This window comes from Micromesistius poutassou (genome assembly GCF_964030765.1).
Source record: "Micromesistius poutassou genome assembly, chromosome: 1".
Taxonomy (NCBI): domain Eukaryota; kingdom Metazoa; phylum Chordata; class Actinopteri; order Gadiformes; family Gadidae; genus Micromesistius; species Micromesistius poutassou.
The window spans coordinates 15,207,458-15,221,346 of NC_140271.1; the positions used below are offsets into that span (position 1 = coordinate 15,207,458).

The 13,889-nt window shown below is 49.2% G+C and overlaps 1 protein-coding gene across 1 annotated transcript in view; it reads left to right on the forward strand.

Moving 5' to 3' along the window:
• Window positions 1-13,889, forward strand: part of coro7 (coronin 7) — a gene marked incomplete at its 5' end in the record, with an annotated part of 96,201 nt that overhangs the window by 8,018 nt on the left and 74,294 nt on the right. Inside the window, 1 exon segment of the mRNA XM_084488223.1 lies at window positions 2,103-2,153. Within this exon segment, the coding sequence (XP_084344349.1) occupies window positions 2,103-2,153 (51 nt within the window).

Sequence of the window (13,889 nt, forward strand, 5' to 3'; positions counted from 1 at the left end):
ACACACACGCGCGCACGCACACACAGTCATTTGCCCACACACAAATATACGCATTTACACATGTGGTTTTATGAGGGGGACTGAGTGGTTGTGTTGGTTTGTTATCTGTCTTGAAGGCAGTGTGTCTAAATGTGTGTTATCATAGTTTGGAACAGAGCTCCTGAGTGGGTGTTTGCAAAGCCAGTTCGCATCCTCTTTCACACACACAGATGTCAACACTGGATCAGATGGGCTGCAGCTGCGTGTGTCAATGATTTCATGCACATATACACATTTTGTATACAATTTATCTTTCTCCAAAGTAGATTAGTCTCCATTTTCATAGCAGAATAAAGATTACTGTACAAGAACTGACACAACAGAATGCAGTTCAGCTAACCAGAATGGACATTTTCTCTACACTTTAGAATTTAAAGTCCAGTGTGTACACACACACTGAACTTGATGATGGCGGTTCTGCCCTGGCTCTTCTCATTGCGTGTGCTTAGCTTATGCTCCGGTCACAGAGGCCTTAGCCGGGGCCCTGGGGCCAACGTAGTGCTGGGTGGGCCAGGAGCTGCACACGGCCGAGCACGCACACACACACACACACACACACACACACACACACACACACACACAGGAGGGAGAGGGACTTTTAACAGGAGTGTCTCTCCCTCACTCCACCTTGTTTGCTGTTGGAGCCAATCCACGGTGAATCACAGACCTCAGAGTCACAGAGTGTGTCAGGCAGGAGAGTTTTGAAGTTTTGAAGTGTATGTGTGTGTGTTTGCGCGCACACATTTGTGTGTGTCTGACTCTCTACCTCCTGATTGGAACTGACATAAATATGCGTGGTAAGTGCCCTTCTGTTTGGTCTAGCCCTCTTATAGTTATTACCTGCTATCAGCCAGGGGGATCACAGTCGTCCCTGATCGCCATCACACAGACTGAGTATTGAGTGACAGGGCAGCAGACACGCATGTCCCGGACACAGCCTGTTCCCATTAGCTCCCATTTCCTTCAGTCATACAGGATCCCCCCCCCCCACCCGCCTGATTGGCCAATTTGATTGATGCCGTATGTCAGAGAGGGGAGTGTGTGTGTGTGTGTGTGTGTGTGTGTGTGTGTGTGTGTGTGTGTGTGTGTGTGTGTGTGTGTGTGTGTGTGTGTGTGTGTGTGTGTGTGTGTGTGTGTGTGGCATGAAGAGTTCATCTAATGATCCAACGATGGATGAATTAGTTTGTGTTGAAACGGCTTCAAATAGCACACAGATGGGTACGGACACACGGGTCAGTGTCTGCACATGTGTGCCCGCATTTCAAGCTTCCTGCTCACCAGACAGAACGTATTAAATGTGAGCCCGACCTTGTTATCCATCATCAAATATCACCGGGGGTTGAATGTCCTTATTGTCATTTGTTTCAATAGCGGGACAGATTGATCCAGGTTAAGCTGACTAATGAGTAGTGATTAACGTTAGTGATTCGGGGGCGGTGCTCCGCATGCTATATTGATCCTTCTGGATGTACTCCCGCCACTCCTGTACGACAGCGAATCCCCCGTCCTCGTCTCTCTGGGCTCGTTCCCATCCTGAACTCTCACGTGCACGTTCTCTGCTCCTCGTGCACATCAGTTCCCTGTGGAACACGCTGGCCTTCAGACTCCCACACACACACAGTCTGTGTGTGCAGCAGCTCTGTGTGAAAAAAATAAAATAAAAGGCCCTGCCATGCCCACTTTGATGGGATGCGGTGGGCGGACACACACACAGACACACCCCGTTGCCATCGGTGACAGATTTCCACACACATGCACGCGGTCTCACACACACCCAGTGTGAGACCGAGTGTGTGTGTATGTGAGAGAGTGTGTGTGTGTGTGTGTGTGTGAGAAAGTCTGTGTGTTTGGTGTGGTCGGTGATGGCAGTGGGTGGTTGGTATCTGATCTTACTTTGATGAGCGATATTGGACGTCGATCAGACTAGTCATAAAGTCCCCCTCTCTCCCTTGATCTCCATCTCTTGCACAGGGAGATTGAAATCGTTATTATGATTTTTTTTTTTCTTCAAACTTCTAATAATGTATTTTTTTTCTCTCTCTTTCTTTCTCTCTCTCTCTTAGGACAAAATGCTCCGAGTGTTTGATCCCAGGACCCAGCTGACACCTGTTCAGGTAAACACCACACTCGCTCTGTCATCACCATCACATTTGAACAGCCGGTTAGAAACACAAACAGCCCGACCTCAGATTCCTGGACGTTCCTCACGTTTAGCGGGAGGGGCGCTCTCTCTCTCTCTCTCTCTCTCTCTCTCAGATAGACACACACACACACACACACACACACACACACACACACACACACACACACACACACACACACACACACACACACACACACACACACAGAGACACTCACTCACTCACACCGTCACACCACCAATGCGGTTTTCCCGCAACTGGCAGTACACATGTTGACATTTGCCCAGAGGGCCTCGGCTGGGAAGCCTCCCCGATTGGTCCTGGAGGCTGATTGATTTATTGATGCAGCGCTGCTTCCCAATCAACCACACTGTCAATGATGGGCCAACCAGTCTCCCATCGGGCACAAACAAAATCTGGAATGAGGAACTGGGTCGGTGGGGAGGCAACGGCGAGGTGGGGGTGTTTGCGTGCGTGCGTGGTGTGGGGTGGTGTGGTGGGATGTACTGGGATAGGGAGCTAGTTGGGGGGGGTTTCAGAGTAAATACTCTCCCACGTCTCTCGCAGCGTGGGACCTCTGCGGAGAGAGAGAGGGCTCAGTGCTGGGGATGAGGCCGGTAAACACGGCGCGCGCTACACCCAAACACGGCGTGGGAGCAGGGCAACACCTAGAGGGCACGCCGCGCTGGATGAATGGGGTGCAGGGGAGGGGTGGTGGGTAGAGCGGGGGAGGGGGGGGCATAGCATATGTCTATGCTTCAGCTCTGTGTGTGTGTGTGTGTGTGTGTGTGTGTGCCGGTCTCACACAGTAATGAAAGACTTACTGTTCCAGAGGTATGTGTGGTATTGGATGACAACTGAGAGGCCAGTGTAAAAAAAAAAAAGTACAACTAACAAATATTGGATTTTCTCCTTCACTTATGAATGGAGGCACGGATTGTGTGTGTGTGTGTGTGTGTGTGTGTCATGGCATGTTTGCTTAGGCAACACAAGAGCAGCGGGGGGGGTTCCGCTGTGAGGTGTTTGAACCTGAGTGTGTTTGTCAGGTGTGTCAAACCGTTGAGGTTCCTCCTCACTCACGGCTCCTCAACAGCCCTTTTGTGTATTGGAAATTGTGTGTGTGTGTGTGTGTGTGTGTGTGTGTGTGTGTGTGTGTGTGTGTGTGTGTGTGTGTGTGTGTGTGTGTGTGTGTGTGTGTGTGTGTGTGTGTGTGTGTGTGTGTGTGTGTGTGTGTGTGTGTGACAACTGGATGACAGACATAACTGTCACTGTAAAAGTAGGTTGGCAGCCTTGCCTGTTTGGTGATAAAGAAGAGGTATGTGTGTGTGTGTTTGTGTGTATGTTCTGTCATTACCATTACCGGGACCAAGCCTGGTGGAGGGAGAGAGGTGGGGAGAGAGGAGAAAGAAGAAGATGGGGAAGAGGGAGAGGGGAGGAGATGGTAGGACAATGGAGAAGACGAGCAGAACAGGCAGGAAGGCAAGAGGAGAGGAAAGAAGAGGCTGGAGAGTAGGAGAGGATACCCTATCATAGTCTTGATCATGGTGAAGGGTGGTTCGTCAATACGCTATCCACACCTAAACTCTCCCGTTAGGCTTCGTATCAGCACCGGCACCATGAAACCTGGATCAACATCCTTAAAGGGTCTGGATTTCCTTCTTCCTAACTTAGTAGTGTTCAATCTCTCTGATGGACACAGCGAGATTATATGAGAAGCTTGCACCTCTCAGAAACCTGTCCCTCCAGTCCGTTGAACCCCACTCCAGAGTAGGACCAGAGTAGACCCACTGAACTCCACAACATGTGTTGCTCTCAGGGTCCTGAGAGCATGACGTCAGACTGCACAGACTTGACAGACGACACCGATAGTGTATAGTGTAGCGATGCCGCTGAGCACGTCCCATTGTTGCTTCATTGTTCTGCGTTAAGACACGCCGGGACATGTGATGCGGGGGACTCTTACGCTGCGAGTTCCTTCACCTGAGCCCGTTCAGGGGAGGAGAGGGTGTGTGTGTGTCGTTCGGCACGTCAGGCTTCACACTGACACGCTCCCATCGCGGGATCATCGCAGCGGTTTAGCGTATCTCTCGGTACGACGCCGGGAGAATAGCTGTGTTTGGGCGACATGCCTGAGCATCTCGGCCCCTCTGATTGCTCTGTTTCGTTCAGCCGCCGTTATGACGGCAGACGGCGTCACGGCTGGCCACAAAGTAAACAGAATGCGGTGTGGGGAGATTGTCTATGTTTTTTCAGTTTGTAGCCCCCCGCTATAGGAGGTCCTCTTGGGGGTAAAGAGGGGCCAATCAGAAGGCCTTAATCAGAACCAGAAGCTGTAACTCTGGGTTGAAATCAGCTCGCGGGCACACCGTCTTGCAGGAAAGACTGATGCTGTGCTCCTCGGAAAATACATATTTTTATGCTTTAATCTCTCATTGTATTCAAACAAGTCTGTCTCCCCCCCTCCCCCCCCCCAAGCAGATTGCAGAAAATGATGCATGCTTGCCTATGCCCGGCAATTCTTTAATGTTCAAAGCACACAACTTATACCGTCACATCACACTTGCACACCATAAGTGTGTTTAATATATATATATGTATCTATATATAGATGTATATAGATACATATGATGCATTGGTCCAGAGTCATGTCCCAGGAGCGTGTGGTGCTGGTTGTGGAGTCTGCGTTCCGCCCAGGGCAGAGCGGTCCAGTAGAGTAGCCTGAGGTTGGCCAGAAATGGACTGGGCTGGGCCTCAGGCAGGTGGGGTAAACATAGGCCCTAATTACAGCCATGCTCCTGTTGTATTTATGGGAAATAAGACCGTTGCAGGGATAATTTAAGGCCTCGGCTCGGACAGGGAAGTGTGTGTGTGTGTGTGTGTGTGTGTGTGTGTGTGTGTGTGTGTGTGTGTGTGTGTGTGTGTGTGTGTGTGTGTGTGTGTGTGTGTGTGTGTGTGTGTGTGTGTGTGTGTGTATATTTAGGTGGCGTGCTGCTCTCTGAATGTGTCTATGCACACATGTGGCATCGATCTCATCTCCCTGCTGGTTGCCTTTCTATTTGCACTGTGAGTCGTTGTAAACCAGGCACTTGGTTTTGCAACCAGCTCATAATGAAATCGCCGCTATCAAATGGACATATATTTATATTCATAAACATATAAAATACTGAGGTCAGTTGTAGTTGAAAATCCCTCAGCTATTCTTGCTCTCCCCCTTTTTCGCCATACCATCCCTGTAGTGGGCCTCCTGTTTTCTGGTCTGTCTCTCTCTCTGTGTCTCTGTCTCTCTCTCTGTCTCTCGCTCTCTCTCTCTCTTCGTCTCTCTCTGTGTCTCTCGCTCTCTTTCTCTTTCTCTCTCTCTCTTTCTATTTCTCTGTCTCTCTCGCTCTCTCGCTCTCTCCCTCTCTCTGTCTCTTTCTCTTTCTCTCTCTCTCTTTCTATTTCTCTGTCTCTCTCGTTCTCTGTCTCTCTCTCTCTCTCTGGCTCTCGCTCTCTCCGTCTCTCTCGCCCGCTTGGCGAGGCGCTGTGTAGTTGTGGTTCAGTGCACGTGCCTGGGTGTCCATTAGCATCCCAACTCTGGCTCTCTATTTGTACGGTCTGTGTGTGTGTGTATACAGTATGTGTGGATGTGTGTGTGTGTGTGTGTGTACAGTGTTTACATCGTGTGTGTGTGTGTGTGTGTGTGTGTGTGTGTGTGTTTCCTCAAATTACAGTGCTGAAAATACCCCTCATAGTTTTGGGTAAGTGTGGGCTATGGAGCCGTGGATCTGCGGCCACTGGCAGAGCGGAGGGACAGGAAAAGGGAATAGTTCTCTGGACGGGATGGGCAGATTCCTCCCTTTCAGCTCAGCCCTCTGCTGCTCCGGGTGAAATGAGAGAGGGCCACGGGCAGGGACGGCTTGGCTCCGAGGGCCCGATGTAAAGCAGGGCCAGAAAAAAATGTTTAAAAAAAGGCACAGCCGTCTCCCTGCTCAAAGGTGGTGGTGGTGGTGGTGGGGCCCAAGCACCTAATATACTGTAGCTTTAATGTCCACCCGTAAAATAATATACTATATCTTTTTAATTTCCTCCCGTAAAATAAACAGACAGCCGAGTGTGTTTGGGTGCGTACAGGTCATCTCCGATATATTTTTCGGGTTTGGTTTTTAAGGGGTGTGTGTGTGTGTGTGTGTGTGTGTGTGTGTGTGTGTGTGTGTGTGTGTGTGTGTGTGTGTGTGTGTGTGTGTGTGTGTGTGTGTGTGTGTGTGTGTGTGTGTGTGTGTGTGTGTGTGTGCGCACCCCCCTGCCCCCATGGCACACATTTATTTTTGGATGTACGCCTTTGCTTGCTTGAGCGTCCGTGTTTAGGTTTCTCATTAAATTCAGAATAAACTGCCCATGCTGGGTTCCACGCAGTAAGTGTTGCTTCTGGCAAAGGGCACAATGCAGCTCACTGGCGGCTGCACCGAGACCCAAACGTGGGTTCAAATCCCCGGACCCAGAGGGATGTCAGCGAAAAAAGAGGAACTGAGTTAAACGAAGAAAACTTACACAGTAGCTTCATCCCCGATTAAGCCCCTAATTTTACATTATGTAGAGGAAAAAGTAGTGTAAGTGTTGGGTGTTATTTTTCATTTCCTCTCACAAAAGACGCTTAAGGAGCAGTAAACCAAAAATCGTTTTAAACTTGGTAATATGTCTTACATTATCTATCCCATTTTGGTCAATGTTCCTTAATTAAGACTGTAATTCAGGGGAAATTATGTCTGCAATCCCATGTCTCCGCGCACCAGTTTGTAAACGTTCTACGGGGCTCTGAACTCAAAGTTGCTTTATTCTCTTTAAGTCAAAGTGCCTTTTACGGGACACTACGCAAAAATTGAACATCATCAGGAACCCAAACACCTCGGTTAATATGGCCGGCCCCTGGTCTTACAGTAAAACAAACGGGCGCATTTCTTAACCAGCTTCGCTCATTATAACGCCCATGCACGACGGTAGTGGTTAAAAAAATAAGTATCACAAAGTCGGTGTGGTTCGTTACCATGGTGATACCCCCCCCTCCCCTCCTAAATCCTAGAACTCTCAGCCCAAAACCCGTTTTTCTTTAATCTCACGGTGTCCGAATTCAAGATGAAGTTCACGTACACTTCAGGGGCTGCCAGGGATTAGCTCTTGATAGATATATCGTTCAGCGTTGACCGTGTTTACAGATCAGGGAATGCCTAATACTAACAGGACTGGGATACAGTCAACAGTATGAAATGTGAAATGAAACATCCATCTGGAACCAAGGTGCAGTTCCACAGGGTGTCCGAGCCGTACAGGGGAGACCCAAGCTCCGAGTAGGAGCTCACAAGTCAGCTCGGATCCCCCCCCGTCAACTCCACACGCTTTGGCCCGTGATGTGGCTGATGTGGCTCGTTTGCTGAGACCCTAGGTTAATTGTTGACATTGTCTACATCGAGATCTGACTTAGATCTTGTTTTTTGTTCAATTCATTCCCTCTCGCAGTGTAGACGTGGCCGAAATTCGGATGTTGGCCATCAATTGACATCATTATATTCCTAACGAGTGATGGAAATTCCTGTAGCTGTCTCTTTGCTTTATCCAACACACAGATTGCCATTTTTAATTGCTTTAATTGCCTGCCCACCGCCAGCGGTTGCAATGGACTAGCTCATCGGGCGGAAAAGTGATATTTGTGTTCATGTCTTGTTCTATGTCCATTCACGCAACCTTGGGCTGAGGACTCCGTTTAGATTGGAACGTAGCCTAAGTGAATGCTTGGGCTGCGTTCCAATTGTGAATGTGAGTCAGTTCATGGCAGTGCTCTCCCGATGCGTCCGAAATCTATTCCTCTTCCCCCAATGTAAATGTGTCTTCGTAGAATGTTCCTCTGTGTGTGTGTTCACGGAGAGAGGACATTTTTTTCACCGACTTTCCCCTCCCACCTAGCTATAAATGTATCTGAGTTTTTTTACACAACAGTTCCAGGCGGCTTAAGTTACTGGTCATTAAAGTCTTTTTTTATGGATTTCTTCATATATTTGATTTAGAAATTCTTGATACACCTCTGTTAGGCCACTGCTTCTGGAAATTTTTTCCTTTGGAAAATATTCCTTGTGTAGAGTAAAAGACACCTGGCGAATCCAGTAGAATGTGTCTATTTCATGGTTTGTTGGTTTTCCTGGCAGGTTGGCCCAATAAAAGGTTGCCTCCCCCAGTGTAATCCCTATACGGTAACCAATGACCTTCCCGTCTCGATGAAGCCTGACCTTTCAATGTCCGCGCATCAACCAGGAAAAAGTGAAAGGTGACTTTTTCACTCTGCAATTTACACATGCAATAAACCACGGCAGATCAGCTGGTAGTGAATTGTTACAGGTTTGAGATATCTGCGGTCATAACTCTCCCTGATCCCTGCTAACCTCCTCTTCCTCTCAGTTTCATGCCTTTTCCTAGCAACCCGGACCTGTCCCATCCAAGTCCTACAATACATCTACATCTGTATAATGCCGGCTCTTCGTCTTGTTATCGTAACTCACGTCTGCCTCCCTTATGAAGAATAAGCAGGAATTACATAGATGAGTGTTCTCTGTGTGTGTGTGTGCGCGTGCCCGTGCCCGTGCGCGCCAGCTGGCAGCGGCGGAGTACTTCCATGTGGGTGTTGTTTGGGAGCGCAGTGCTCATTAGCACGCTGGCAGCCTCGGGACTTGTTTGCTGTCCAACTAATTAAGGCCTTGCGCGCACATGTGGGCAACACCTGGAGGCACAAGGGCTGCTGCTGGGAATCAATCTGCAGTCTACCGGTGCATCCCGGGGAGTGATGGATGGCTGTGCAGATCCCCGTACCGTCCTCCCGCTCCCGTACACCTGTTGGCTATTTCTCGTCTGAGTTGCGCTCTGCTTCCAGCGGAGGTCAGAAAGGGAAAGCAGAGCAGGGAAGAGGGGGCTGGATGACAGCGGTGATGTGAAGAATGAGATCAGCGCACTCGTGCGCCACATGTTTATGGGAAGGGGAAATCCAGCATCATCCTGTTTTTAATCGGCGAAATAATAAAAGCCTCCTCTGGCTGATTTGGAGAGAGCCCGCAACCTCACTATCATTCAAACACGTAGAAAAGTGGTTTAATTGTACCCTGCGGTGCCACGTGCATCACCGTTTAAAACCTCTTAAACGGGTAGTTGCGTCTGCCTCGCCCTTTACCAAACACTTGTGGAGATCTTAACGGCCAAGCTCGTTCAGATGCGATCAGTCTTTCCGTGTTGGGAGCTTTCCCCTCGCTTTGTGTTGCTAATGACCTGTTGTTTAATGTTGTTGTAATGTTGCTTAGGTGCACGGAGACACTGGGAATACTTGTTTTGTATCTTTTGTAGGGCGGAGGCGGTACATAACCACATTTTCATTAGCCCACTCGTACAGGAGAACTCCCTCCCCCATCCATCATGTCGGGAAGCAGGTTGTGGAGTTCACCTGTCAGGAGAACCTAACTGATGTGCCAATAAGGGCAGCGCTGCAGAGCAGCAAAGAAACCGGCCTGTCAAGCACAGCCGGGGCCACTAGTGAAGACATCAGCGACAGAGCTAGTTCACGCTGCTCTCCGCATGTCCTAGCTCTATCGCTAACGTAAGCTGTGACCAAACGCCGACGCTATCCCAGTGGTCCTCTGCCTTTTGGGTGTTTTTATTTCGAGGCGATTCGCGCTGCTGGTTTACAGCCAGGCAGACGGCTTTGCTGGACATGAGGGACGAGGCTCCCTCATGGAAATCTTCGCCTCGTAATTTACACCTCGGTGCGTTTCCAGTAGCCACATTCCTCCTCGGTCTAATTGTGTATGTGGGCTTTGGCTGGTCTGCGTGGTGTCTGTGAGGTAACTCAACGTTCTTGTCATGTCGTAACCTTTTTTCCTCCCGCTGGTCTGGCTGTTGTGCTACACGGCACCGCGCAGCGTGGCGGTCCAGGCCCAGGGACGTTCATCTCAGAGCTACGCAAACACATGTGCGGCGGAGTGTCGCTGGACATGGAGGGACCAAAGTGGGGCCCTTGTCAGTCTTATGAAAATACATACGCTGTCGCCTAGCGCAGCTGCGTTTCGTCCAACGTCAGGTTATGCACAATCAAAGCCAGGTGCGCATACCTGTGTTGACGGAGAGTTGATGAGTTGATGTCGAAAAATGGTGGCCAAAACAGACCGGAGTGAGTCTTCCTCCCCACTGTACGTTTCTTCATGATATGGGAGTTCTTCCAAGGCCTCCCACACTTTTTCGTTCACACAGTCTCTCTCAGACGAGGGGGGGAATTAGTTCATCTTTTGCTTGATTGCGTCTGTGGCTCCGTGAGAGAGGTAAACAAAGGGTGTTCTCTCCCCCCCCGAGTGAAGAGCGAGAGCTGGGGTGGTGTTGGCTTAGCAGCGCGGGTTCATAGATGGCAGATATCTGGGGCGATTGAGACGTTTTGTTAGCTCAGGCGAAAGAGGGGATTAATCACAGAGTCTGTCGGCAGCCCAGTGCTCGGCTGTTGTCTTGACTCCACATGAGGGGATGTGGGAATTGAACAGCGTACGTAATGGCCGGAGTAGATACAACAAGAGTCAGCGGTGCACGGTGGGTTGATGATTGTGCTCCGGGGTTAATATTTCACATTTAAACACCGGCCAATCCAGCCCCTCCTAGTGAACATCTGCTCTGAATATACAAACACAAATAGTGTCCACTCCCCCCCCCCCCCCCCCCCCCCCCCTCGCTGAAATAGTTTTAAAAAGTTTCCAACAGACCAATTTCATTAAGCGAACCAACGATATGTGAAACCTAAATGCAGGGCAAAAGGAAACACCGGGGTTCGACTAGTCGCGGGCGTCGTCATGTGTCCGCACGCGACATGTACACATCGGGGCCTCGCACACATGTGCCTCGCGTGTCAGATCCCCATGCTAATCCAGACCCCGGCACAATGCGCCTCTATAAGCCCTTTGAAGGCGCCAGGCCTTATAATGTGGTCCGAGAGGCAGATTAAAGCCAGCTCACCGTTTCCGTTGCAATTATGAAAGTGCTGTAAATGACACATGGCATTAAGATGCCCTCCTTCAAACGGTATCTGCACGTACGGTGAGATGTGTGTCCCCTCGCGCTCATCTTCTCCCTTCACAGATGTAACCCCCCCCCCACTGCTGCCCCAGTCGTGAATTATGTCTTTGTTTTTATATCTCTGAGTATGTCTGGTGTGCAGACACTTGTGTGCTGCATGGGTTCCCCCGACGTTTCAAAGGCGCCCTCCCAGGGCTATCGGCAGTGTTCCTGCCTCTGTCATTACCATGTCTTGTCAGGCTCCCTGCATCCGTGTCTCGGATTCAAACGGAATAAGCCGCACACTCCCATCTGAAGAGTATTCATTGAACCGCATCGACCATCAGAGGCTGCCTTAGATCACCAAAGCGCTGCGCAGATTAGAGATCACTATTGGACCGAAACTCGACCCCGGCCGAGCCAGTTCTATCCTGGTCCCGGGGCCATATGCACGGTTTTTGATTTGGGCATCAGCAAGGCGCCGCCTCTGCTGCCATCCAGCGCAGCCTCTGTGACCCTTCAGGGCCTGGTTAGTAGTAGGCACCCTGCACACATCTGGTGCTGCCGGTTTGCTCCACCGCTTGGTGTAGGAACCAGGGCAATTTTCTTCTTTTCTGTCCCTGGGCCCCAGAAAGAGGGGCCCCCGATCACAGCCGGGGCCCCGATCAGCTCGGCTGGCTCGGTCCCCCACTGTGGCCACACGTTCCAATTAGCACCATGCCTCAATGATCACAGATCCCTGCTACCATTGCAGTGTTTTGTTTTACTGAGCTCAGCAGTTAAACTGATTTGCAGTCCTGGCGCAAATATTGCAATGCGATGCCGTTGCGGAGAATCAGTAGTTAATGTGCGTAGGGCTTACTGTAGAAGGAAGTTTTATGAAAATACTGATGAGTGAGGGGGCATTTTGGCTTTTATTCAAAGGCAACATAATAAGAAAAGCCATTTGGGTGGAGGGATAATTAGTCTTTCATCTCAATCAAAGATGGATTTGCTCAAGTCAGGTGACTCCTTCTCTATCCCCCCGTCATCCAAAACAAGCAAGGTTAAGTGCTGGCTGGCCAGATCTTTTATTTATGAGTTATTATGAGAGGGAAAATTATTCATTCTGATCTGGCTAGCTGCTCACTAATGGTTTCTACACCCCTTTAAGCATTCCTTAGAAAATCTATGCAGGGTAATCTTGCGCCGGCCACATCAAAGGGAGACTGTGGCCAGACATACTTAGAATTTGCTAGGTGCGCTTTACTGAATGTGTGCATGGATTGAATTTAACTCAGAAATCCAGCAACACCCAATATGTGTCCAGGAAACGTCTGACTTGGAAAAGATTCCCAAACCCAAAATTCAAAACAACGGTCTGCGTCTGTTTGTTTTGGGCTGAATCTGTGCCTGCGGGGTCAAAACTGTGCAGGTACACTACAGCTTGACTGTTTAGTCGCAGAGGAAGACATCACATTGAAGAGTTACCAGAGAACTGTGTATCAAAATGTATACATTTATCCTTAGTCTGTACTTAGTAGAAGGCAACACTCTGTGGGCTTTCCACAGAGTGCAAAAGGAGTAGATATTTTTCTCAATTACTGTTTTTCAAGTCCCTGCAATAATCGTAACGATCCAGTTGAGCCAAATAACGGGAGTAGTCACTGTACACATTTGAGTGTGGGAACCCAGACAAAAAGCCTATACCCCAAAATGTAGTATTCCTTCAAGACCTCTGCTTATCCACTTTATAAAGGACGCTATATTTAAGCAGCAATCATTCTGTCCATATCTCTGTTCCCTTGCCAGGAGCACTCCTGTAGTCACCAGGGCCAACCGGCCAATAGCCTTAAACACCGTCCCTCTGCCTCACATCCCCGCTACTTCTTTCTCAACCATGTTTATTTAATTCGCTGAACCGTAGGAAAGTGAAGGGAAAAAATAGTACTGATAGAAGTATCGGTATAATGAGTTTTTATTCGTATTTCTACATAAATATATATATATATATATATATATATATATATATGAATGATGGTGCCAAATACCTATGGAAATGTTCAATGGGAATGCTTATTTTATTTCAGTGGCCAGTCGCACGTGTAGGGTGTAGTCAGGGTGGTGTAAAGCCTCTGATGTCAGCAAGGTCCCGTTCCAGCCCTCTGCTGTTGCAGCTGCACCTGAAGATCTGGCTTGTGTTTTCATTCCCTCGAATGGCAGCCTCTGCCCAGATTCTGACCTCTGTCCGTTCATTATGTCTAGAAGAAAGAAGTGTGTGTGTGTGTGTGTGTGTGTGTGTGTGTGTGTGTGTGTGTGTGTGTGTGTGTGTGTGTGTGTGTGTGTGTGTGTGTGTGTGTGTGTGTGTGTGTGTGTGTGTGTGTGTGTGGAGCCGTGTCATAAGGAAGAAAGATGCATAGGTTGTCCGTTCTTGTCTGGTGTTCAAAGAAGTGACCAAACTGTCACGCAGTTTACAGTCACCGTGACGAGTTGCACGACACGCGTCAAATCGAAACCTTGGCCCGGGGCCGGGATTACGTCCCTTTCGGTTGGCGTCAGCCCGACCGGGGTCGCACGCGGTGACGATAAATCAGGTCTTGGATGGTTCAAATGAACCACATGTGTACGTGGAAAGAAGTGGTAGTATGCATAAAATAACACATTGATTACGGTCTCCCTCTCGCGTCT